Below are 25771 nucleotides of genomic sequence, written 5' to 3'. Positions count from 1 at the left end.
AATTACCTTTATTGCAGTCTCCTGTCTCATGTTTGGATATAGACTCTCCAACATGGATATTTTTTACTCATAATGTCAGATAAGTTATTGCTGTAACATAACTAAAATGAGAAACATTACTCAGAAACATTGAAATCACTAAAAATGTATGGCTCCATCAACTCTACACATCTAAATAACCTCTTTAAAAAAACTGCCTCAAGTACACTTCAATATTTTATTAACAACTCTACTGAGTGCCAGAGTATGCTTCTGTTACGATACAATAAAAACCCTGAGATTATGAAAAATGGGAAGGATTGTTTCAACCTTCAAGGCCCGATTGTTTCTTCAGGCAAATGTCAGCTATGTCATACATTACCAGTCAAAAGTTTGGACACACTTTCTCTTCCAAGGATATGGTAATGCTTGTCCAAACTTTTGACTGATACTATATATGCCGTGAATTAAATTGTCCTATAAAATACAACAACAGAGCATATTATACTGATTACTAAATTTAATTTAGTTATTGTTAAAGTTTGCATTAATGCCCTTACGGAAAATAATTATGAGAATATTACAGTAAAGTATTATAATGTACAAACATCTGTCCTGTCATTTGATGTCAGCAGGTCACTCTTGCATGTGTTTAAGCAAAGTATTTTAGCAAGTGAGTTTTTTTATGCTGTTTTCTGTTGAAGTCAGAGGACAGAAATAAGTTCAACAAGCTGATAAAAAAAGGCAGGATCCATCATTGGTTTGCCTCCCCCTGACTCACTAGAGGTGAAAAGAGTAGGTAGGAAATAACTCATTTAGTGACAATGAATAAATAAAGTACCTCTTATCTTATCTTATTTTATCACAGAAAAACTCCAAATCCCACATTAGCTCATCAACTTTGAGCATTTTCCATAAATATATTATTAAACTACGTCATGCAAAATACTCAGATATTTAATGATTGACCATCAGAAATCAAGTTTAAATAGGCATACACTTTTGAGTCCATGGAGGAATACCTCAGTATGTATCTTATAGGTGAAGTTTGAATTGTATTTAATAGCTTATTATTTACAGCCTATTATTCTTCAGCTTGTGGCCCCCTCCTGTGGATGCCATGGGAAACTAAGATGAGTATGAATCATTACAAATATGTCACATTTTAAAAATATATATATAAATCGCAAAGTCACACAGTGAAAGTTGCAAAAAAATAAATATCAATTCATTCGCATCAATCATTCTGAACTTAATATACTATATAACGTTAAAGGAAGTGAAAATAAGTAATGACCACCCTGTGGGGGGCGCTGTTACAAGAACCAGCGGACATTTCCGGAAGGACGGGGTCGCTGTTTGCAGTGAGCGGATGTGAGACTGTTGTTCATCCGGCAGTGAGGCTCGTCGTCGTGCATGCAACGATGGCTAGTGCAAAACAAGGTCCCAAAATTGTCTCCAAATCATCGGCGGGAGGCACCGGGGCGGCGGGGGCTGGCCGCGAGCCCCCGATCATGCCCCTCGCCTCTCCGCTTATGGGTAAAAAGAAGAAGCCGTTCCTGGGGATGCCCGCTCCGCTGGGATACGTCCCCGGTCTCGGCAGAGGGTAAGCTAACTAGCTCAATAAGCTACGGATAGGTTACCGTACGACTGCTGGATGAAGTCGGCGCTAGAGCTGAAGTTTGGTTTGTGTCGGCAGCTGAATTGACAGGAAACTTCATTTAATCTTACAATAATGGTACATTAATTATTCTTAAGCACGTAACAGTAACCAGTCAATTAAATTATATTAGCTATGTACAAGCATTAAGTTAATGAGCGGAACTCTAATTATTACCTCCTAATCAATATCAGAGTACATTTTAATGGTCAAGTATTTTTCTAGAGCCAAGCTGATACTGGACCGATGGCGATACCCTATTACCTATTAAGTAGTAACAAAAATCCAATATCGAGATGTCAGCCGATAATTTTACATATATACATAAACATACTTTTTTTTTTTGCAATGATCTCTTCAGTGTAGTCATCAAACACGTTTGACAATGATATGTAATGAAGACATGACATTTTATAGTTTGACAATACATTTTAAATTACATCAATGCACTGAAACAGTAAACGACACTTAAAATGTAATAATTATAACCAACTATAAGTAACTAAACTAACTGAATAACAAAAACACATGTACATATGTTTAAATTGAATTAAGTAATAGGATCAAATATGCGTTAAACGCTGCCTGTATAACTTTTTATCAGCTGACTGATGTATTGGTGGTGCTTTAATTTTCAGGCATATGAAGAACTTGACTGTGTTTTTAGTGTCTTACATGCTAAATGAAATACACACGCACAACTAGCCGATCAAGTCAACCTACACATACCACTATTATGTATAAGCCTCATAGATTTGGTAACAACAACTAGACATTAACATACAATGTCTATATACAGATGAAATCATTTCTGTTAACTGTAAACAGGACACAAAAAGTGCAAAGGAGTGCTGAAATAAATATTGAATGGATTAACGTCCCTGTGATCCCAGCACACTGTCCTCTTAAGAGGGGGATTGACGCCTGCTGTAACCCCACAGCAAAACTGGGCTTATGGTGGTTGCTGGAATTTAATCATCAATGCTGGAAACATAACATCACGTCTATCTTGCTGATCCACCTGCAGCAAGTTCATCTCCAACCCATCCCTTCCTGGACTGAGATCCCTAAAAACCTCCACCAAGAGACACAGGAATGCTTTTTTTTGCACAAGCTGTTGCCCTATTGAATACAGCTGAATTGCATTGTTATCAAACTGCTCTTTAGTTTGCACATCCATCTTCCACATCCAAGTCATCCAGCAAAGCATCATAGCAGTGCTGAAAGCATATGATAAGTCACGTTGTCAAGTCATGATCAGCTTGTTATTTATTCATGCTATTTATTGGACATTTCCATGCATGTTTATCACAAGCCTCTCTATGATTTATGTATGTTTTTTATAAATTGTTTCTATTCAGTGCTACTGGTTTCACCACCCGATCCGATATTGGTCCTGCTCGTGATGCCAACGATCCAGTTGATGACCGACATGCACCCCCAGGGAAGAGGACGGTTGGGGACCAAATGAAAAAGAACCAGGATGATGATGATGAAGATCTGAATGACACCAACTATGATGAGGTGCCTTTGATTGATCTGTTTCTGATTTTAATTAAAATGTTTATAGGTGAAAGGTTGACAAGATGACTCTGCTTATATCTAATTTTAATGACATTATGCTGTCTTTTTTTGTAGTTTAATGGATATGCAGGTAGCTTGTTCTCCAGTGGACCATATGAGAAAGATGATGAAGAAGCAGACGCTATATATGCAGCACTTGACAAGAGGATGGATGAAAGACGCAAAGAAAGAAGGTTGCTAAAAAACACAGACTATTCTGTCATTTGAGTTTTGAGGTAACAGCATACACACATTTACAAGTGCACTCATATTTGACATTTTCCTATGTATTTTTAAGGGAGCTGAGAGAAAAGGAAGAAATTGAGAAATATCGTATGGAGCGACCCAAAATCCAGCAGCAGTTCTCAGATCTAAAGGTATACAATTGCACATACATACATGCACCTAAAATCTTCCTCTGTTGTTGTGTCTCTCTGAACATTGTAGGGACATATAAATAACTGTCACTATTGGGTTAAAACGTATATCTTCTCAATTTAATCTAGAATAGGAAATCATCCTTGCTTTAAGCATCACCAGCATGGTGTTTTAAAAAAAAGAGGTGGTTGCAGTAAAACTGAAAATCACTGGTAACAGGATTTAAGGCTTTTTGACAAGATCAAAGGAGTATGTACCTGTAAGTCTGTCACATAGAAGCCACATGTGCCTTTGCTGAATCAGAAATGAGAGCGGAGAGTCGCATACTCATGACTCATGAATAAATGAAAGAATTTTTCAAATTTTACATATCAGTATTTTGGCACACCTGGACTTATTTGCACTGTCTCATGATTAAAGAGAAATTGTAACAACAATGCTGACACTCCAAGATCCACATTTCCCTTTCATCCTTCTTCACACCATTTCCCATCTCTACACAGAGAAAGTTGGCAGAGGTGTCAGAGGAGGAGTGGCTGAGCATCCCGGAGGTGGGAGATGCCAGGAATAAGCGCCAGAGGAACCCTCGCTATGAGAAACTCACCCCTGTCCCCGATAGCTTCTTCTCCAAACATCTGCAGACTGGAGAGAAAAACACCAGTGTCGACCCTCTGCAGGGGGTTAGTAAACACGCAGACACAGTAGAAATCCATGCAAAAAGACTTCACTTAACACACATTATGTAGTTTCAACCTGCACCAGCAGGAGTCAGTGTGAGCAAAATATCACTTCTGTACAATTCACACAGTGTGCAAATGATCAATTTCTTCTTGCAACAATGTAGTCACAGTGGACCTCCCTGCATAATGAGGCTGCACAGCATGGGAATATGGCATTGTTATGATAAAAACTGATTAAGAATTAATATAAACGTCTCTGTCAAATTATTGTAGAGAGAACAAAATCAGTCTTATAACTGAAAACACATATACAGTACCAGTCAAAGGTTTGGACACACTTTCCCATTTAGTGTATGTCAGCTGATATTTGTCGCAGGGCCTCTCATGTCACTTAATATATATTATTAACACAATTTGATTACTCTGATTCACTGTGTGTGCAAGCTGTACACGTTATCCAGTATTTGACTAGAAAACAAATAGACACACAACCCTCTATAGTATGAATTTTCACAGGTATCATTTACAGCACTTGGATAAAATTGACATATGATCTAGGCCTATGTATCAAGTCTTTTTTGCCATGCAGTAACAAGACTCTGACAGAGACTGTGATGTTCCACTCCATTATCATTACATTCTCTCTTCACTAGCTGGGAGGTCTGAACACTCCTTACCCAGGAAGCATGACCCCTGGCTTGATGACACCGGGGACAGGAGAGCTGGACATGAGGAAAATTGGTCAGGCCAGGAACACACTCATGGATATGAGGCTCAGTCAGGTAAATAATGCATCATCCACCACCGCTTTCACTTTTCTCCTGTTCTGTGATTCATACAAGCAGAGAAACAAACGTAATAATACAAGACTGACAGCAGCAGCAATAGCTGCAAGATGAAGCCATCATGTAGGCTTTTTTGGACTCTGCTGTTTGTATGCCTGATACAAAGAATTTATATATAGATTCTTTTTCACCTCTGTCTGCCTTTTTGCCTCTAGGTATCTGACTCAGTGAGTGGACAGACAGTGGTGGATCCTAAGGGTTACCTGACAGATCTCAACTCCATGATCCCCACGCATGGAGGAGATATCAGGTAGAGAAACACTGGTGACACCAGAAGACCATGTTGTTTTTTTGTGTAAAATAAATTGTTACATGCCAATGGTTTATCTTTGGCTCTGCATAACCAGTGACATCAAAAAGGCTCGCCTGCTGCTGAAATCAGTGAGGGAGACCAATCCCCATCACCCACCTGCCTGGATTGCCTCTGCCAGGCTCGAGGAGGTCACCGGCAAACTTCAGGTGGCCCGGAACCTCATCATGAAAGGCACTGAGATGTGTCCCAAGGTAAAAGATGCCCAACAAGCAAACTAAATTTGTTAAGGCTTAAATACGTATACATATTATTTGGTTTATTATTGGTGTATGTTTTGGGGATGTATCAGAGGAGGCCAATATCAGTTGATAATATCAGCTGACCAGTATATATCTGTTGGACTCCCATTATAACAACAGTGCTGAATAGCAAACATCTCAGACAGCATTACCAGTTGTTTAATCAAATTGCATGATTCTGCTTGGCCAACTTCCAAATGATGAAAGTGGTCCTTCCCCTCATTGGTATAAGCATTTCTCTCTGCCCATCAGAGTGAGGATGTGTGGCTAGAGGCAGCCAGGCTCCAGCCCGGTGACACAGCTAAAGCTGTGGTAGCCCAGGCTGTCCGCCACCTGCCACAATCTGTCCGCATCTACATCAGAGCCGCAGAGCTGGAGACAGATGTCAGGGCCAAGAAACGAGTCCTCAGGAAGGGTAAGACAATAATATTAACTATAACAATAAATGAAAATCATGTCCTTAAGCAATGCTTTTAAGCTGTTTCCTGTTTGTGTATATCCATCATAACATTGTGAGAGTCCAGTTGAAGAGTTTAAAAGAGTAAGTTGTTTTTGTGTTGATATGAGGAGCACATACGTGAATGTAACAATTTCTCCTGCCAAAAAGGAAGACACTCATTTCTGCAGGGCAACCATTCTAAACCAGTCTCAATTTGTCCAGTGCCTCGTAAAAACACCCACACAGACATAATCACTCCCTGCACACATAAGATTGCATAAGATTTTCTAAGGATTACATTTGGCAGCTGTAGTCCTGGCTTCGTATAAAGGCCAGCACCCTCTTTCAACCATGGTGTCAATGCCCCAACATTCACACACACATGCACATATACGCATGCACATACACACACACACACACACACACACATACACCAATATTTCCCAGCAGCATACTCGACTGACAGAGATGGATGTGGGGCTTCCTCCATGTAAGAGCTTTATCTGCCTCTACATGTTCAGTTACCTCTGCTCTACTTTTCTCCATTACACACATGACACTTGTGACCCAGACACTAGTGAATTTTAGTACAAATGCATAATGTGCTATTGAGTGTTTTTATTAGTTGTGTGTTCGCTGTAATCTCTACTGCTTCCATTTCCTTCCTGCTACATAATGTCTTGCCAGTGTAAATAGAATTAGGTCTGTGTATTCTCAGTTGTAAAAACATTGCCATCATTGTGCCAGAGTGGCCAATTGGTTTATAGAGATTCTGTAACAAGATCCAAAAAAATCCTCTCAGAGGTACTTTGTTGCCTTTAGCAACACATTGACCTGCCCACTTGCTGCAAGTTGCTTAGACAATGAAATTACTGAATAGTTGTGCAATTGTTTCCTGTGTAGCCCTGGAGAACGTGTCCAAGTCAGTGCGACTGTGGAAGACAGCCGTGGAGCTGGAGGAGCCAGAGGATGCCAGGATCATGCTTAGCAGAGCTGTGGAGTGTTGCCCTACTAGTGTGGAGGTACACATGTCGCTGTTTCATGTTTTTATTCCCAACGTGAAACATTGCATTATGGATTCACAAGATGCCATTCATACTCTGCAATACTACACATGGACATTTGTTCTACCTGAATGTCTCACTATCTCTGTCTGTCCTCTCTAGCTGTGGCTGGCACTGGCGAGGTTAGAAACGTACGAGAACGCCCGTCGTGTCTTGAACAAAGCCCGAGAGAACATCCCCACTGATCGCCACATTTGGATCACCGCTGCCAAGTTGGAAGAGGCCAATAGCAACACTCAGATGGTGGAAAAGATCATTGACAGAGCCATCACTTCACTTCGCGCAAATGGTGTGGAGATCAACAGAGAGCAGTGGATACAGGTGTGTTCCTGTGCCTTTGTGGTTTCTCTGACATCACGGAGAAAGAGGGAGCGAGCAGGGTTTCAATAGCAGTTTATGGTAGAGCTGCCTCCATTGAATGAATAATTGCATTCCCTGAGGCCACAATATATAATATATTGTCATGATAGCAAATCTTCAAGTTAGGACAGAGATATCAAGGGCTTCATATTCGATGACTAACAGTACTGTTTCATTAGAATTCATCATATTAGCTCCTCAACCAATAAAAAAGTAAATTAAGATGGACAGATTATTAGAGGTGGTATTGTGAATGTTAGAGATTAAAGGTATAGTTCTTGATCCAAATTGTCACTAGGCAAGTTTCCATCCATATTAAGTGCAAATTTAAATTTAAAATAGAAAATGCAAATTAATATCCAACTCTGTTACGCGTATGTTAGGAGTTTGGGCATATCATGATGCTAATTCTAAAGTCCAGTGTCATTAAACCATTGCAGATGAAAAGGGTGCATCTAGATGACTTGATTAAATAGCACAACTCAAACCTCAAAGAAATGAAAGTGATGTCGAAAACATGATGGGAATATGGTATTTATGTTTTTTTTTCATGTAGTAATTTGAGTAACATTAGTCTCCTTATCAGTTAACTCAGATCTGGTGCTTTCATCTGCTATAATTTTTTGCCTCTCTTCACCTCAGTCAAGCGTAAAAACATTTTTTGTAATGTTTTAACTTTTTTCTAATTTTCCACTCAAGTTCTTTCATGCACACATTGATGACATGTAAAAACAAGCCGGAGTAAAACAAGCCTGTAGTTCCAATTACAATCAACTGTTGAATATAAATTAATATTATAAATCACTATTCTTATTTTTTATCCAAATTCGAAACTGTTTGTTTGTATATCTGGATATACTTCTCAGTTCTATGGTCAAAAAAATGAATGATTGTCTCACAGCAGTGTTTTTCAGCTTAGTTGTGTTTTTCTGCTTTGATATCATGCCAAAATACTTTGGCAAAGCGGCCCTCTACTATTACATCTGGGTGCAACAGAATACAAGCCAGCACTGTGACTGGCATTTTGTGCACTTCACTTGTTTTGCAATCATTGGCCGTTAGTGCAATCCTTTATGCTTCATCATAGCACCAACAGCAGATGAACTTTAAAATGACAGGATTTGGCCGTGCCTAAAAGAGTTCTTTTGTGTGTAATGAGTCCCTGAGCTACTACCCTGATCTTCCCCCAGGAAAGTCAATCTGTGCAGAGATAACCTCTTTATAAAATACTATTTATTTATAAACTCAACATGGATAGTTTCGTTTAGGGGTTTCTCTTGAAATATGAGATGTGTATTAATTTCCACATAAATGGCTCCATCAATTTCTTTGAATTGCTGACCTGCTATTGAGGTCAGGAGTTCATGACTTCACTCTTATATTCTTCTTGTGTGTACCACACACAGTCTCTTTCCTCATTAATGTCTCTTCTTGTTTTGCAGGATGCAGAGGAGTGTGACAAAGCAGGCAGTGTGGCTACCTGCCAGGCTGTGATAAGGGCAGTCATAGGGATTGGCATTGAAGAGGAGGACCGCAAACACACCTGGATGGAGGATGCAGACAGTGTGAGTATCTGTGTATCAGTCTTGCAAAGGCCATGCTCAGACCCTGACACCTACATGTCATACATTCATATACTACTGTCAGAGTTCATCTTCACTAAAAATGCTTGTGTGTTTTTTTTCAGTGTGTATCCCACGGAGCGCTAGAGTGTGCCAGGGCCATCTACGCTCATGCTCTGCAGGTGTTTCCTAGTAAAAAAAGTGTCTGGCTTAGAGCTGCCTACTTTGAAAAAAACCACGGCACCAGGTGACCAGATTTGTTTTTAAATGTAGTAAACATTAGATCACATTTTATTTATACCTATTTACCTTTATATGGTAGCCCTAGGGTCAATTCACTGTTTTGCTGATGATGTGCAGGTATATCTGCCGTTAAAGGTCCCTACCAATGATTCTCTTCAGGCTGTGCATAACTGCATGACTGACATTAAAACATGGATGGACTTAAACTTCTTAAAATTAAATGAAAACAAAACAGAGGTTGTCCTGTTCGGTCAGCCTGACCTGGTTCAGATCCTTGCCAGCTCCCTTGGCCCACTAGCACCTTACATAGGATCCCACGCCAGGAATCTTGGCGTTATTATTGATGGTGCTTTTAAATTAGATAAACAGGTCAGCTCGGTGGTCAAGTCTAGTTTTTTTCAGCTGAGGCTTCTAGCCAAAGTTAAACCCTATCAAAGCCAGAAAGACCTTGAAAAAGTTATCCATGCTTTTATTACATCTCGCTTAGACTACTGCAACTCCCTGTATGTCGGCATTGACCAGTCAGAGCTTAACCGTCTGCAGCTGGTTCAAAATGCAGCAGCTCGTCTCCTAACTTGGACAAAGAAACGAGAGCACATAACTCCGGTGCTCTCTTCTCTTCATTGGCTTCCGGTTAGGTATAGGATTGATTTTAAGATTCTTTTATTTGTTTTTAAGTCCCTGAATTGGCTGGCCCCGTAATACCTGTCTGACCTTATTAAACTGCATCAGCCCTCCAGAGCCCTTAGGTCAGCTAACCAGGTGGTACTGGAAGTTCCTCGATCCTTCAAAAAAACTAGAGGAGATCGAGCCTTTGCAGTTGCGGCTCCCACTCTGTGGAACACATTACCGCTTACTGTGCGGACTGCAAACAGCCTCTCCACTTTTAAAACGCTACTTAAAACCCACTTTTTCACTTTGGCCTTTGGCGGAGTATAGCCGCTTTTATTGGGTCTTTTATCTGTTTTAATTCTCTATATTATTTAGTTTTTTATTGCTTTTATTGTTTGTTTTTATTGTTTCTGCTTATTTTACTGTAAAGCACTTGGGTAGGCCATTGGCTGTTTTAAATGTGCTAGATAAATAAAATTGACATTGACATTGACATTTATAAATGTATTATGTAATCACTTTATTAGGAGTCTGTCTTTATTACACACTTCATTACTTTACATTCTTGTTTTGTCTCCTTTACTTTCCACTCACTTCATTCATCAACTGCTAATGCGCTCCTCCTCTTCATTTCTCCTCCATATCCCAATGTGTCCGTCAGGGAGTCTTTGGAGGCCCTGCTCCAGAGGGCTGTGGCTCACTGTCCCAAGGCAGAAGTCCTGTGGTTGATGGGGGCCAAGTCCAAGTGGTTGGCCGAAGATGTGCCTGCAGCCAGAAGTATCCTTGCTTTAGCCTTCCAGGTGACACATTCATGCAATGTTGATGAGAGAAACTTTTAGAGAAATATATGTCTCAAGTTTTTTAAAAGTATCCATGTGAGTCTCTCCGCCTCTTACCCAGACACTCTTATTTCTTACTCTCCTATGTGTTATGTCTTTAGGCTAACCCTAACAGTGAGGAGATCTGGCTAGCTGCCGTCAAGCTGGAGTCTGAAAATAATGAGTATGAAAGAGCCCGTCGACTGCTGGCCAAGGCCCGCAGCAGTGCCCCCACTGCAAGGGTGAGTGTGTGAAAATGGGAGGACAAGGGTTTTTCCTGTTTCAAATTCTCATGAGGGTCCTTCTGGAGAATGCAGCCAAAAATGTTTTTTGTTATGTTGATATATGTCGATAATTGTCATTACAAACAGACATTCATCAGAACCATCATGGATTCACGTTAAACACTGAATAGATAAAATAATGAATATGTAATCAACTGCTCTGATTCCCATCACATCACGAGCATATCTCAAACATTTTAGAGGTAGTATTAAGTATACATTGGCTGCTTGTGTAGTGTTTTGTTGGAAAACAGACTCAAAATTACTATCTTAGGAATTTATCATCGCTATTGTGGAAGATTTTATGGTATAAATTAGAACAAATTGAGATTGTAATATAGCCCATATAAGCAAATAAACTTTGCTTTCTTTGGCTGTTTTGATTAATGAGTTTGTTAAGGGCAAGACTGCATGTGTATTTAAATGGTCCTGTCCTTTTACTCACTCCTGCTGTTATCAGGTTTTATTAATCTTCAGTTTAAAACCAGTGTTTACAAGTAAGTGTTTACATTGTACTTGAGGTGTCTTTTACAAACGTGGTTTTTCTCAGGTTCAGGCTTGCTAGGTTTCTAAACTTCCATATAATTAGCACTACTCTATGCTGTCAGCATTGCTCTTAAACTATCACTCTCAGGTGATCTGGCTACACTGCTGTAAGTAATCTGTACTGTATTTGCTGGCAGATATGACTAAGAGAGCATGCTTCAGTGTTGGCTGTACTGATTGTCCTGTTCGATAAGACATCCATGTAGTGCTAATGAAGCAGTTAAGCATTTGGCTGTGCCCTAGAAAGCTGCTATTTGATACCTTTGAAAGCTAGTAAGGTATTTACATTGTACAAATTGGGTTGAAATAAGTATTTCAAATAATTTTTCAACAAAATGAATACATGTCAAGTATATATCAAGCCCAGTGGAGTTTGAAAGGGGGGTTCTTGGGTCCTGTTTATACATATTTCATGGCTTAAAAGCATGTGTGTATGTGTATATGTTTTCATCTGTACAGGTGTTTATGAAGTCAGTGAAGTTGGAGTGGGTGTTGGGGAACATAGAGGCTGCCCAGGAGTTGTGCACTGAGGCCCTGAAACACTATGAGGACTTTCCTAAACTTTGGATGATGAGAGGCCAAATCGAGGAGCAGTGTGAAAACATGGATAAAGCCAGAGAGGCCTACAACCAAGGGGTGAGACATGGGGTAGTGTTTCAGACAAGGGTTTTCTTTTGGTTTGTATTTGTTTTTGATGAAAATGATTTGTTTCTTTAATAATTCTAAAAAGTCATCATGTCCTGTTTGTTGCTGCAGTTGAAAAAGTGTCCTCACTCAGTGGCCCTGTGGATGCTGCTGTCTCGTCTTGAAGAAAGAGTGGGACAGCTGACCAGAGCCAGAGCAATCCTGGAGAAGGCACGACTGAAGAACCCCCAAAGTCCTGAGCTATGGTGAGGAAATACATGACAAAGGAAATGTGGTAAGGCGCTTGAATGCAAAAGCAGGATGCTGCCTGAGAAAAGTGTCACCGGGGCAGATGGATTATGAATATTTTTGTCCTATGCCTTTTAATGGGATATATGTCTGTGACCTGAGAAAATATTTACTTTTGCATTCAAGTGGCTTCCCTCTTTTCCTTTGTTGAAATAATTTTGGCTTTTGGGAACCCTTTCACTACACTACAAGATGGAGAAAATAAAGGCACAGGTTTGATTTATTTCTGTACGGACAATAAAAATGTATATGACAGAAAACTTATATTTTAAAAACAAAATAGTTATGATGAATTCATTTGTGATTACTTTGCTTTTGCCACACATGTTAAAAAAACATTTTAACAACACTCAAGGGACACGTACAATCTGTGCCTCTTTTTATTGATGCTTTCTATTTTTTTGCTATCCACTTTGTTGTTGTGACCCTGTAAAATTCTCCATTGTGGGACTAATAAAATATTATCTTATCTTATCTTATCTTAAATTGATTTTTGTTTCACATTAACCAGGTTGGAGTCAGTCAGACTGGAGTTCCGGGCAGGACTGAAGAATATTTCCAACACACTGATGGCCAAAGCCCTGCAGGAGTGCCCCAATTCAGGTGAGAATATGTTTCCACTGTAGGGGAAGACCATTTTCTGAAACCAAAAAATGGTGTGTTTAATTTGATGACAATGGGTTTTAAAAGAGACCCAGAAGAATTTTCTCAACCCATAACGGATCCAGTAGTTCTTTATTTATTTGTCATTCTCAATTGCAGAGCAAAATCCAAACAAATGATGTGTGATCTTTCAATTACAGCAGTAACATACAGTACACTTAAATGTATTTAAATGTGTTTCCTAAAAAGAAAATCTCCAGAACAAGACAGTATTCCTTTTGTAAACGTTGCAGGTGTGACAGTCATTCAAACAATCACTTGCAGTACAGTCTGCAATTTCAAATTCTTTGTTTCACCCCTCTCCCTTTTTTTTACCGTACAAGGTATCCTGTGGGCAGAGGCCGTGTTTTTGGAGGCCAGGCCGCAGAGGAAGACTAAGAGTGTGGATGCTTTAAAGAAATGTGAACATGATCCCCATGTCTTGCTCGCTGTAGCCAAGTATGACTCATCATTTTTATCCCTCCTCTGTGCTTTGCTCTTAGTGCAGATCTTGATTAAAGTATATTTGTAATTCTGTGCAGTTTGATTTTACAGTATATTTATGACTTTTTATTGTTTCCTATTTCAATTGTATGCACGCATTTTAGGTTATTCTGGAGTGAGCGCAAGATCACCAAAGCCAGAGAGTGGTTTCTCCGAACAGTAAAGATTGAGCCAGACCTGGGAGACGCGTGGGCTCTCTTCTATAAGTTTGAGCAGCAGCATGGCACAGAGGTAAGCATCTTATTGTCTGTTCTAGACAAGGTATAAGACTAGTGCCACTTTGTGTGTTTGTCAGTGGTCACATTTACATTTCTGCTAAATTAATTATCACTCCATACTGCATTGGTTCCCAAAGTGGGAGGGGCACAGAGCCATTGCAGGGGGGGCATGGTATGGCTACAGGGCTAAATGAATGAGGCATGCTTGGACACTGCTAGCAAAACATGGACAAGTTTTTAACTGGGCTCCCACGTAAACGTAAAGCCCCATACCTCAAGTCTCATGCATGGACCGTGAGACACACGCATTTCATGCAGTTCACACGCTCACACGCCACACCTGTCATTTCTCACGCTGAGAAGTGATAGATCCCACCGCACAGAAATCAATATATTATATACAGAATGTAATCCATACATCCCAACTATCCCACATATTGAAAGCGGCTCCCTAAAACCTGCAAATGAGATCCAATCTACCGGAATCTCAAGCGAATGAGCAAGAGTGCGCGCTAGAGAGTGACTGCGCGCGCGTGTGTGTTTGCATGACTATAAATACAGCAGGTGTGAGAGCGCAGCGTCCTTATAGCTCTGTGTTGCTGCTTATTAGACAGCAACACCAATAAGACAAGATACAAAGTTATTGAAAAGTAGTTGGAGAGAGGAAATCAAGAAATAAACCTAAGTAGGTCTATTTTTCCCACTTGTAGAAGGAAGAGTTTAAATCCCAGACATGTACTGTTATATCAGTGTATCTAGTTACAAGTGTTGTCAAATGGTTTTAAAATACCATTAATGGTAACGGCTATGGTAGATTGAAGCATAAACATTACAATCGTCGCAGCCATTCTGTATGTGGGAGTGAAGATGTGCTAGTAAGTACATAATGTTGTCACTTTATTCTTTTTTGCACTGTACAATAATGCTTTTACTCATTAATAAATTTGGTAGTCATCCCAACAAATAGTATGTGTGGCCAGTGCATGTGTGGCGTTGCAGGTGCTTAACTGCCATGTTCTCCGTCCATCAGGAACAACAGGAAGAGGTGCGAAAGCGCTGTGAGAATGCAGAGCCTCGCCATGGAGAGCTGTGGTGCGCCGAGTCAAAACACGTCCTGAACTGGCAGAAGAAGACAGGAGAGATCCTAGCGCAGGTAGCCAGCAAGATCAAGAACACTTTCTGAAACTGAGGAAATGTGGACTCAAAACACCTAGAGTACTCTGGCAGTCTGCGGTGTTACAGGGAGCAACTATGGACACACTCAGTTGTTTTGTACCAGGACTCTTTCCTATCTCTTACCTTTTTTCGTGTTGTATTGTTTTACAAAATTGAATTACAGTGGCTGTAACTAAGATGGTTTTGACACTCATTAACAAAGAGGCTTTAATGTCAAAGTGAATACAAGTCTGTACAAATTTGAAATAACATACGTAACATACATAATCTTTGCTTACCCTTTTCAATTGAAATATTGGTTGTGACACATTTGGCAACAACTGCAACCTTCAGTTTTGCTAGCTTTGCACCTGTGCAACTGCTCAAACTCTATTAGGTTACATGGGGACAGTCGATGAAGTGCAGTTGGCAAGTTCTCAGATAGGTTGAGGGTATGGTCTGACTTTGCCAGTGAAGGATATTGATTTAGTTGTTTTTAAGCCATACCTGTCATGCCTTTAGCTTTATTTGTGAGGTCTTAGTCTTGCTGGAAAGTAAATAGTTCTGTCAATTTGCACTTCTCTTCCAGACTGTAGCAGGTTTTCTTTGTATTTTGCTGCAATCATTCTACCTTCATAAGTATTCGAGGTTCTGCTGCAGTGAAGCATCTCCACAGTATCATGTTTTGAATGCCATGCTTCATGGTGGAGATGATGTACTTCTGGTCACTGGCTGCGCTTCATTTGGCTGTTGCAGTGTGCCTGGAAAACCCTCTAAATATAGTTATGACTTCATGTGACATGTATGACTGTATGTTCTCCTGTGTACATAGTTTTTTATTTTGTGAATTACAAATATGTAAATCTAAAGAAGGGTAAAATTATTAACACTTTAAAACCATCGTTTGTCAACCTCTGCAACTGTGATTGCAGACAAACTTTAATCTCATCTTTTGGCAGCTTTTAAGTGTATATTGCAGTACCTTTGTGATGTGCTGATGACACACAGGTGACCTCCATGCACCTTATTGTGTGAATTCTAGTCATTATTGGCCGCACCAGTAATAATTTAGATGTGTTACAGTGAACAGGGTTTAAAACTAATAGACAGTTTTGATTTATATTTGTTTTTGCTTTGACATTAATATCTCCAGTTAATAGTGTTGAAATTCTAGTTTCAGTCATTGTGGATGTGAAAATTGTAAAACAATTGAACAATTAAAAATGAAAATTGATACTTAAAATGGACACTAAAACACAAAGGGTTGATTCCACCTTCTGTAATGGAAGGAACCCTTTTAGGTGTCTGCGGAAATGTTTTTATTGTCCAAATTGTGTTCGTTAAAAAAAATCATAAGATGTTTTTTTTTTTTTAGGAGTTTATTTTCATGTCTTGTCCCCACATGGATTATAAGAGGTCTTTATTTGGTTATGTTTGCTCAGCAAGATGTGACAGTGTGTATAAACTCTTTGTCCATTACCGTCACATAATTTATCATGCTGTAGTGATGAACTGCCTTTTTGTAGCTTTCTTGAAATGTGTTTAAAAATACTTTGCAGGCATCCAATAAACAGTTAACAAGTGTATTGCATCACTCCCAAACAAGTCATTATGAAAATGGATTGTTGTGCCTTGAAAGTCAAATGTAATTCTGCACAGTTAGTTTCTTTGTGAGATGTGTTTTCCTCAGACCTTACAGTCTAGGAGTTGTGCCCAATTTAATCCTCCCATGCAGTTTCCATGCATGGTGAGCACTTTGGTTGTTATTCCAAAGTGGTTGTTTAACTTTTTACCATTTTTGTTTGGCTGAAACCTGTTTCCTGCATATTCTATATGATCATAACCACTAAGCACAGTGTCATTTTCCCCACTGGTTTTCTGTAGTTCACGTTAATGTTTTGGGTTCCATCACCAGTGAAGCCACCCACTCTGAAAAAGTATGTCATAAAAGTATCAAACAGTGTTTTGGATAAAAGCATCCACCGAATGACACCAGTTCTTCACACCACTCCTCCTCGGTATCACGTCTTGTCAACGAAACCGAAAGAATGAAGTCAAATGATTGATTGCAGAAGTTTTACTCGACTTGATCGGACTGGAGTTTAGTGAAATCCTAACCCAGCGTCAGCAATCCATGACGGCGAAGGAAATAGGAGCAGTAGTGATGTTGGAAACCACGATGCACCACATCGGAAGTCTACCCACCGCTGCGTTAACATATCCACCAAACGCCGTGTAAAAATATTGAAATAACATTGTGGATTGAAAAAAGAGTTTGGATAAAATGAACGTTGCCGAATCAGGAGTAATTATTCGGATCTCCCTGATAGTGACAGAGATGGGTTTGCTCGTCTGAAGATCCGGCAGTGGAACATGTTAAAATGGTAAGTGTGCGTATTTACGCACCAGATGAGCTGATATGGAACATTACTGAATAGCACCGTTTTCACATTAGTCATAATGACATGTGATGCAAACGGATGGATACCGATGAATCATTGAATAAAAGTCCAGCTGGGGCGCACTGTGCGTCCGAGCAAAAGTCAAGTGAACATTGATCCATGGTCTATTTCCTCAATGGTAACTTCTTTCTTTATTGTTTCTTTGCTTAATATAGTAATAACACGCACCTCTCTCTTTCATAGTGTCTGACCGGAACTCTACTCCGTAGTGTCCTGGTGGTTCTCTTGTTGGCCAACTCTTATGGTAAACGTAGATGTAACTATAAAGAAATACTGGGCTCCTACAGAGAGGTCATCTTCGTTGAGCTGCAGAATCTGGTATGAGAACACTGTTGCAGATTTGCCATTATGTATGCAACTTTGATAAAGACGTTTATCATTTGGTGTTTGTTTTTTTCTTCGCTGGTTTGACAAAGTGGTGTAAATGCCACTTCAGTCGCGGCTGTAGTTGCACATGTGAGTGCGGTGCTCGAATATCCGGTGATGATAGGCTGCCATCCAGTGTCTGTGTTCACGGTGCTAGTAAAGCTCATGGTCTGTTTTCTCCTATGAATGGCGGGGGATTAAAATGTGTCTCATAAACCCATATTTGGATCTTCTGTTGCAGAATATGACTGGCTCGTTTAATACATCCAAAGAGAGAGACCCCTGCCCGGCAGGAAAGGTAAATGGTACCACAGTATGTGCACCTTCAGCACCATGGACAGGGTAACAGTGACTGCGATTTATCCTGATGCTGTGATGCAGTGGGCCTCACAAGACGTGCCATATAATTTGCCTGTATGATTGTTAAACACTGTAGACCTGGCAAATGCATCGGATGAATTTCCCCAATAAAATTAAAGAAATGCTGCTTAAATTGGCTCTATTGTGCCATCTAAAGATTAACTAAAAATACTATTTCAGATAATGTTTTATTTTCCATACTATTTTGTTTGCTTTGTTTGTCTTTATTATTGTTTTTTGTGATATTGCCCCATGACAGCCACGGCGCATCCTGGCTTCCATCTATGGTATGACGCAGCAGACGCGGTGTCAGAGGAGTGGCAAGCACAGACTTGACCTGGAAAAGCCACTGGAGAGCATGGAGCAGCTCATCATTCACAACTGCAGTCCAGATTACCTGGTGAGGCAGCAAGAATTTTAAGGAACTTTACTCTTCAGTTTTTGTTGATTAGACTTAGACATTTTGACATAGAAATAAGAAATAATATAAAAATATAGTTATTCTATTTTTGAGCCTCCGTATCCAAGGTTGTGCTAGAGAGGTTGGTTTGCACATTCTCAGTGATTTGAACCTGATAACAGCATTCTTAAAACAGATAACTGGATAAAAGTTATCATTGTGCTGCATAACAACACTTTTATTCTTGCTGAATGCTTTCAGGGGAAGAGAGCCAATTGTTCAGCTGTCCAGAAAATACGAGGGAAGAAAAGAAAGAAGATCAGATTAATTAAAGTTATCAAGGCACTGGTCACATGTTGGCAGAAACTTCAGAGTGTCTATGTGCTCACAAAGTAGGAACCCTTGAGCCTTCCTGGTGAATGTTTACTGTTTGCAAGTTCTCAGTATTTTGTATATTAAAACTATACCAGATGTTGCATGTCAGCATTGCTCCTTGTTTTATGGAATAGTTTTATAGTAACCATAGATAAGCTAATAATATCCACAATTCATTTACCGTAACTACTTTCAGAATATGCACACTTTCAAGATCTCTCTTATTGTAACAACTATCGTTTGTATGTTTGATTTGATGTTTGTAAGCCATATGCCATGAAATATTCTTCTGTCAGTTGGAGCATCTGGTGTATATGTCATATTGATATAGTGGCTCCTTGTAAAATGATATTTTTCTGCTCTGTAAATTCATCCACCTGGTTAAATGACACCATTTGTTGTTTCTGGTATAAATGTTGGGGGGCAGAGATCCACTTAGCTCTGTGTTCACCGTCTTTACTACAAAGTACAAAGACTTTTGAACTGAGTTAAACAACATGGTTAAAGATGTAAGTGCTTCTTAATTTTCAAATCTTAACTCCAACAGTAATCTCAACCCCAAAGTCCTGTTTCACACTATAAATAACATTGTCACTGTTACATCTCCTGATGTGCCTGTTTTGTCAAATAAGGATTGCAGTATTTTTTTCTCCTTCTTTGTAGAAAAGATTAGAGATGTCAAGGCTAGTATATCACCTCTTCTTGTCACTCATGCAATTCAGCCATCAATTCTGGATTGTTTTTCTCTCATTCCCCTGCCATCTCTGCTGGATCTTAGCGCAGCTTTTGAAAACTGTGGATCACAGAATAATGATTGAAAGGCTTAGACACTCTGTTGTTGTGTGGCAGTTTTCTGTGTCACTTGTTCCTTACAAATCTAAAACTGCTGCTCTTTCCTGTGGTGTGCCTCAAGGTTCCGTTTTGGGTCCTATTTTGTTTCGTATATGCTTCCCTTAGCTCAAGTTATTTGCAAATTTAGAGATATATCATATCACTGTTATGCTGACGATATTCAGCTTTGTGTCTCTTTTAAGTCTGATAACCCTGACAAACTGTCTGTGTTGCACAACTGTCTGACTGTCATTAAGGACTGGATTTCTAACTACTTTTTACAGCTTAATAAAGACAAGACAGCGGTTCTTATTATGGCCTCAGACAAAATAGCTCCCAAGGTTGCTCAGAGTATTGGGTCCCTTTCCTTAGATTTCTGGTATAATTCAAGAAATTTTGTTATTACATGTGATCAGACAATTCAACTCAGGTCTGTTGAAGCAGAGTTTTAGATGATTGTTCATGCTTTCATATCATCCTGGCTGGACTATAGTAATTGCATTGTCACCTGTCTCAGCAAGTCATATCTGAACTGTCTACAAATGGTACAGGATGCTGTTGCATGGCCAGACCAAGTCCAGCACAACTCACATCACACCCATTTTAAGTTCTTTACACCGGTTTCCCATCAGGTTTGGGATCAATTTTCAGGTTCTTGTTTTCAAATATAGAGCCCTGCATGGACAGGCGCCTGGGTAAATATGTGACCTTCTCCATTCCTATACTGCTAGTAGGTAACTGGGTGTCCCAACTGGGTGTCCCACACTCTGGACTGAAAACATAAGGTGCATTTGAAGTAGTGTCTTCAACACTATGGAACTCTCTTCCTTTAGACATACAGTTTGCGGTCTCTGTAGAAGATTCTAAAAAGCAACTAAAGACCCATTGTCTCATCTTAGTGGTGTATCATTTGGTGTACCCTGTTGCCTGCATTTTGTTTATATTTTTACTTTAATTTGTGGCTTATTGTTTATGGTTTATTGTTTGTATGTTTCACGGTTTTATTCTTGTGAAGCACTTTTTAAATTGTATATCTGTGGAAGGTGCTGTACTAAATAAACTGAATTAATAAACGTATTTTTATGATTATTATTATTATTTTACTTTTTACTTACTTACTTTTGATATTGCATATTATTATTATCAGCCTATTAGTTGTGGTGGTCTTGGTGGTGGTTATACACATGTATCAAAACATGCTATTCTAACAATATTTATAAAAAACAAAAAAAAAACAAAAAAAAGATGTTTTAAAACATTTAAAAAAAAAAGATCAGCAGAATCAATACACAACTGGTTACTATCTTCAAAAGAAAGCTTATGAGCAAATGATTTTAAAACTTGTATTTATTTTTCATGTAGCGAGATGTAATTGACCTAATCGTCATTATTATATCTTTTGAACTTCGAGTATAACTGCACTCAAAGAAATCAGAACTATCTGAACACAACCTCGGAAAAAATTGTGATGGACGCGGAACTTTTAGAATACGCCACAGTTTTTGTCCGGAGCAAAACAATGTAGCACTTTGAATAAACAGCATGGCGCAAGGGCTTTACTTTTCCCACCCGCATTCAGTGAAGACCTGCCTCACACTGCCTCTGATTGGTTAGTACTCTTTACCTTCGTGGTTCTATTGGTTAGATTCAGAGCTCTGTAGAACGTCTATGAATATCTGAGTCAGAGCCAATCAGAGGCAGAGTAGGACGGGTCTTCGCAGAATACGGAAGGGAAATAAATTAACGTGACTAAACGACGTCCAAACGAAATGCGAAATATCAACAACAAACGGCACGAGGTAAAGCTGCGATAAACACAAAATGTCGTTAACACCTTTATACAAGTGTACGTTTTAAAACCGGCTTATTTAATTATTATATTACGATAAACTGCCTTCAAACAAAACGTTAGCATAAAAAGCGGCTGTGTTTCTTACGACCACAATTTGGGGGAAATTCTGTTGAATATAAAAGAAAAACTATCCTAACCGTGAAAAGTGGAGCTTATTTTCTGCGCTGTCTGGTTTCTTTCAGTAGGTGAGCTTAAGTAGTAACTGCGCTCCCGGGTAGAGGAGAAATGGCCAGCAGCAGCTCTGTGGATATGGATCCAGATGTTGCTCTTAGGCTGTTTGAGGAGGGAGCTACCCTGGTGCTGCTGGGGGTCCCTCAGGGTACAGAGCTGGGGATTGATTGCAAGACTTGGCAGGTTGGTCCCCGCTTCAGAGGTGTGAAGATGATCCCCCCAGGCCTGCACTTCCTCAACTACTGCTCTGTTAACTCACCGAGTTGTGGAGGAGAGATCGGCCCAAAGACAGGCCTCTTCCTCACTCTTAAACCTAGAGAGATCCTGTTGGCTAACTGGGATCCTAAAGAGGAAGATCTGGACTTCTCAGCCTCCCAGAAGGAAGAGGAGGTCAGCCGAATCAGGGAGAATCTGAAAGATCTGGACCCTTACCTTGGGCCCTATCCCTATGAGGTGATAAGGAAGTGGGTGTCCCTCACTGACCGTCTGAACGAGGAGGTGGCAAATAACTTGCAACCCCTCTCAGGACGAATATGTGCCTTCAGTGATGTCATTCCTGAGATTCAGTTAAGACACACCAAGGACAGGGCAGAGCAGCCGAGGAATGACACAGCCTGCCAGAGCATGAGAGAGGGGCTTGACAGGCTCCCCAGGATGAAGCAAAGGGAGGGGACGGAGTTGCGCTTCTCTTTTATCCCAGAGAAGACTTATCCTCCTGGGGCTACACCAGCTGAGATAACCCAGTGCAGCCTGGACCTCAGCTACGCTCTGGAGACTGTGCTGGAGAAGAACCACAGGCTGCAGCCTCTCAACCTACTAGGTGATTGCCTTTGTTAGTTCAGGGATAGATACATATGTGACAAATACACTAACATTAAAGCATTAAAATAACACACAAGTACATGCTATATGTTTAAAAACAACTTTAATTTCCTCTGTTCCCTCAGGTGAGCTGCAGTTTGCTTTTGTGTGTTTCCTGATTGGAAACGTTTATGAGGGCTTTGAACACTGGAAGAGACTTCTGGCTCTGCTGTGTCGATCTGAGGAGGCCATCAGAAAGCGCAAGGAACTCTACCTGGGGCTCATTGCTGTGCTCTACCACCAGCTCGGAGAAATCCCTCCTGACTTCTTTGTGGACATTGTGTCTCAGGACAACTTCCTCACGTCCACACTGCAGGTAGATGCACAATTTCAGAGTCCCATAAATGTTGGGCAAAAACATAATTTTAAGGGATTTTAAGTAGATTCAAATGAAATAAACAATTATGTAATATCTGTCAACTTTATCAGGATTCATCTCTTTGTCTAAATAACATATTTTAAGTGGAAGTAAAGTCATTTATAGCGTCCATCGATTTTTTTTCTTATCAATCAATATCAAATATCAGAGAAGTGAGGTGGTTTTTACTGTCAGTTTTCTGAGATTGACCCATAGTTATATGGGTACATTTTGGCATACACATAAAATCAGTTTTATTAATTATCTTAACCTAAGAAAGTAATCTTATCTCCGCCACAAGAGAACCAGAGAGGTGTCCTAACCTGTTAAAAAGTCCTAGAAAGTTATGAAAAATATAAACAATCATTCTAGTAGATGTGGAAATATAGAACATTCAATTTTTTCTTTTAAAGTTGCAGCAAGCTTTATGAAGACATTGTTTCACTCGAGTGTTATTATAATTTAATTCAATATTTTATATAATCACTCTATTTAGAGACAGAGACTACTCTCTTAAAAGAGTTCTTACAAAATGAGCTTCATTAGCAGTAAGGAAAAATTGCTGCAGCAAAAATGTGTGTGTTTTCGTCAAGGTCAAACATTTCTTGATATGATTAAAAAGATTTTATATAAACTGATCTCCTCAGATTACAGTGTCATAAATGGCTCACACATAATTATTCGCAGGCTACAAGATACACATATACATGCATTCATGGTCCTGGATGTTATAGCTCAATGGTCCGACCGGTGTGACATAGACATCCATGTTGAAGCATCACCTTTAATTATTGTTCTGCCATAGACGTTCACATTTACAATTACAAATCATTACATTGTTTGACTTATTCTCTCATAGGACTTTTTCCAGTTTGCCATGGGACCTGGAGTAGACAGCACACTCCGTAAGAGAGCAGAGAAGTTCAAAGCACACCTGACCAAGAAGTTTCGCTGGGATTTTGATGCAGACTTGGACGACTGTGCGCCTGTGGTGGTGGAATTGCCTGAAGGTGCAACAGTGGACTGAAACTGCTCTACTAAGGACTTGCATACATGAACCATAAGCAGGGAACAGGGCTAAATGAGATCAGCGAAGAACACCAGATCCAAATGTTCTCAGAAGGCTCAAGGAAACAAGAACATCTGGCCAGACCAGTGCCACTCCAGTTCTCCACTCTTAGTTTCAGTACACTAACAGCTTAGTATAGCAGCATGTTTTGACAGTATGTATCCTCAACACATACTGTGTGGGCTGTACAGTGTCTACAGTGTCTTCTTGTACATTCAAACAATTTGTGCACCGTTTAAAGAAAGCAACCATTAGTGTTACAGTCATGGCAGAGCTGCAGTATACTAAATGGCAGTGGCACCATCTGCTGGCAGATTTCTGTAAGCTCAGCAAACAGTTTGTCTTTGGTTCTTATACAGTCACATTGCATCACATTTATTTCTTAAAATCAGTCATTCCCCTACAATTTTTTTTACTTCAATTTAGTCAGGCATCAGTGATGGAGAACTCGATGGTTCACCAGATCTGTCTCATAATAATTTTATTGATGAAGGAACTCATCAATCATATTATTACATTATAAACATATCACCTAACTTTATGAGAATTTTAGATATACTGGATTTTGCTACAAGAGAGCAAACGTATAGTATTGTGTGACAACAGTCACTCTGCCTCATATATTAAAATGAGTAATGCTTAATGTTGATAAATCCTTTTTGTTTTCACACTGTAAAATGTCAAAGTTTTGGTTTAATGTTAAATTGGTCAAACATAAAGACCGCATCTGCTATTTTCCTCAAAATATTTTTCCAAAGTTCCCAGAAATAAATGCAAAGCTTTTGGTAAAACGTTTCCAGTACTTTCTGTTCCTATCATCTATCAATAATGCATGTGTGATACCAGTGAGCAGTCATCTCTTTCTCATCCACCAGATGGCGTTAGTGAGCTTTTTGTGGACACTCAAATCTTAAACGTATACTCCTCAGTATTTCCATTGTTTATGAAAAAAATGTGCGTTCACACAACATGAAAAGCTGCTGTTTTCAGTGCTGGGAAGAACTAGGTGTTTGTTGACATTGGCACCCCGACAACACTAAGAAGAGGAGTCAGAACGGAAATGATCCCTAAACTTTCTCTGATCTTAATCTTTTCTGATGTGAGGCAGCTGCAGTGAAAGCCTGATCCACAATAAAAATGAAACAGATTTGTGAGGAGTAGGTGTGGGCTTCACATACCGCAACTACATCAAATGGACAACTAATAATTACACAATTTATTAGCTGTCTGTGTGTGTGGTCCCAGTATTTCTCACGTTGTGGGGATATAAATCTGTTTACACAGTTGTGGGAGTTCACCTCCCTTATGGGGACAGAAAGCAAGTCTCCTTCATGTAAATTATTAATTTGAGGGAGTAGTCTCCAGGAAATTAATGTAAGTCGATGCAGTGTCCCCTTAAATGATGGAAACACGACAGTGTGTGTGTGTGTTCCGTCTTAAACTCTGATGGATGGGACAGGCCTTGTGTTAGCCTGTTGGTCCATAAATCTATTCACGTGTTAATTTCTCCTCTGCTCCTCCTGACTCTTCTGCCTCTCCAGCTGGACTCCTCTGCTTTGACATGCCCCAGCACCATGAAACCATCTATAACCATAAAGCTGCTGTGAAAAGAACCAAAGCCATCTAATG

At 39.7% G+C, this 25771-nt stretch overlaps 2 protein-coding genes across 4 annotated transcripts; both read left to right on the top strand.

Annotated features, from left to right (window-relative positions):
• Positions 1 to 1389: 1389 nt before the first annotated feature.
• Positions 1390 to 16621, top strand: prpf6 (PRP6 pre-mRNA processing factor 6 homolog (S. cerevisiae)). Of its 2 annotated transcripts, XR_009925562.1 has the most exons (22): positions 1390 to 1585; positions 3001 to 3163; positions 3278 to 3396; positions 3501 to 3579; positions 4084 to 4260; positions 4914 to 5042; positions 5261 to 5355; positions 5453 to 5609; positions 5910 to 6072; positions 7000 to 7118; positions 7263 to 7481; positions 8963 to 9085; positions 9208 to 9329; positions 10599 to 10737; positions 10878 to 10997; positions 12045 to 12221; positions 12342 to 12475; positions 13030 to 13121; positions 13505 to 13619; positions 13769 to 13895; positions 14913 to 16372; positions 16416 to 16621. XR_009925562.1 is itself a non-coding variant. In XM_062426409.1 (21 exons), the coding sequence occupies exons 1-21, from the start codon at positions 1404 to 1406 to the stop codon at positions 15063 to 15065; spliced, it is 2904 nt and encodes a 967-aa protein (XP_062282393.1). In that variant the 5' UTR covers positions 1390 to 1403; the 3' UTR covers positions 15066 to 16621. The 2 variants fall into 2 exon arrangements, 1 of the variants encoding a protein (XP_062282393.1); XM_062426409.1 differs by having other exon boundaries at positions 14913 to 16621.
• Positions 16622 to 21540: 4919 nt separating this feature from the next.
• On the top strand, positions 21541 to 24867 carry aar2 (AAR2 splicing factor). 2 transcript variants are annotated; one of them, XM_062427415.1, is made up of 4 exons: positions 21541 to 21630; positions 21866 to 22674; positions 22802 to 23031; positions 23933 to 24867. In XM_062427415.1, the coding sequence occupies exons 2-4, from the start codon at positions 21909 to 21911 to the stop codon at positions 24098 to 24100; spliced, it is 1164 nt and encodes a 387-aa protein (XP_062283399.1). In that variant the 5' UTR covers positions 21541 to 21630; positions 21866 to 21908; the 3' UTR covers positions 24101 to 24867. The 2 variants fall into 2 exon arrangements, with proteins under 2 accessions (XP_062283399.1, XP_062283398.1); XM_062427414.1 differs by having other exon boundaries at positions 21576 to 22674.
• Positions 24868 to 25771: the final 904 nt, after the last annotated feature.

This window comes from Scomber scombrus, chromosome 10 (genome assembly GCF_963691925.1).
Source record: "Scomber scombrus chromosome 10, fScoSco1.1, whole genome shotgun sequence".
In the NCBI taxonomy this organism is placed as follows: Eukaryota; Metazoa; Chordata; class Actinopteri; order Scombriformes; family Scombridae; genus Scomber; species Scomber scombrus.
This window is presented reverse-complemented; position numbering and strand designations above follow the sequence as displayed.

What these genes read in the sequence shown, in the direction of transcription:
- prpf6 (XM_062426409.1), top strand. Translation starts at nt 1,404, where the DNA reads ATGGCTAGTGCAAAACAAGGTCCCAAAATTGTCTCCAAATCATCGGCG. An exon ending in ATGACACCAACTATGATGAG is followed by an intron (nt 3,164 to 3,277) that starts GTGCCTTTGATT and finishes CTTTTTTTGTAG; the next exon opens with TTTAATGGATATGCAGGTAG. An exon ending in GAAACGAGTCCTCAGGAAGG is followed by an intron (nt 6,073 to 6,999) that starts GTAAGACAATAA and finishes TTTCCTGTGTAG; the next exon opens with CCCTGGAGAACGTGTCCAAG.
- aar2 (XM_062427415.1), top strand. Translation starts at nt 21,909, where the DNA reads ATGGCCAGCAGCAGCTCTGTGGATATGGATCCAGATGTTGCTCTTAGG. An exon ending in GCAGCCTCTCAACCTACTAG is followed by an intron (nt 22,675 to 22,801) that starts GTGATTGCCTTT and finishes CTGTTCCCTCAG; the next exon opens with GTGAGCTGCAGTTTGCTTTT. An exon ending in TCCTCACGTCCACACTGCAG is followed by an intron (nt 23,032 to 23,932) that starts GTAGATGCACAA and finishes ATTCTCTCATAG; the next exon opens with GACTTTTTCCAGTTTGCCAT.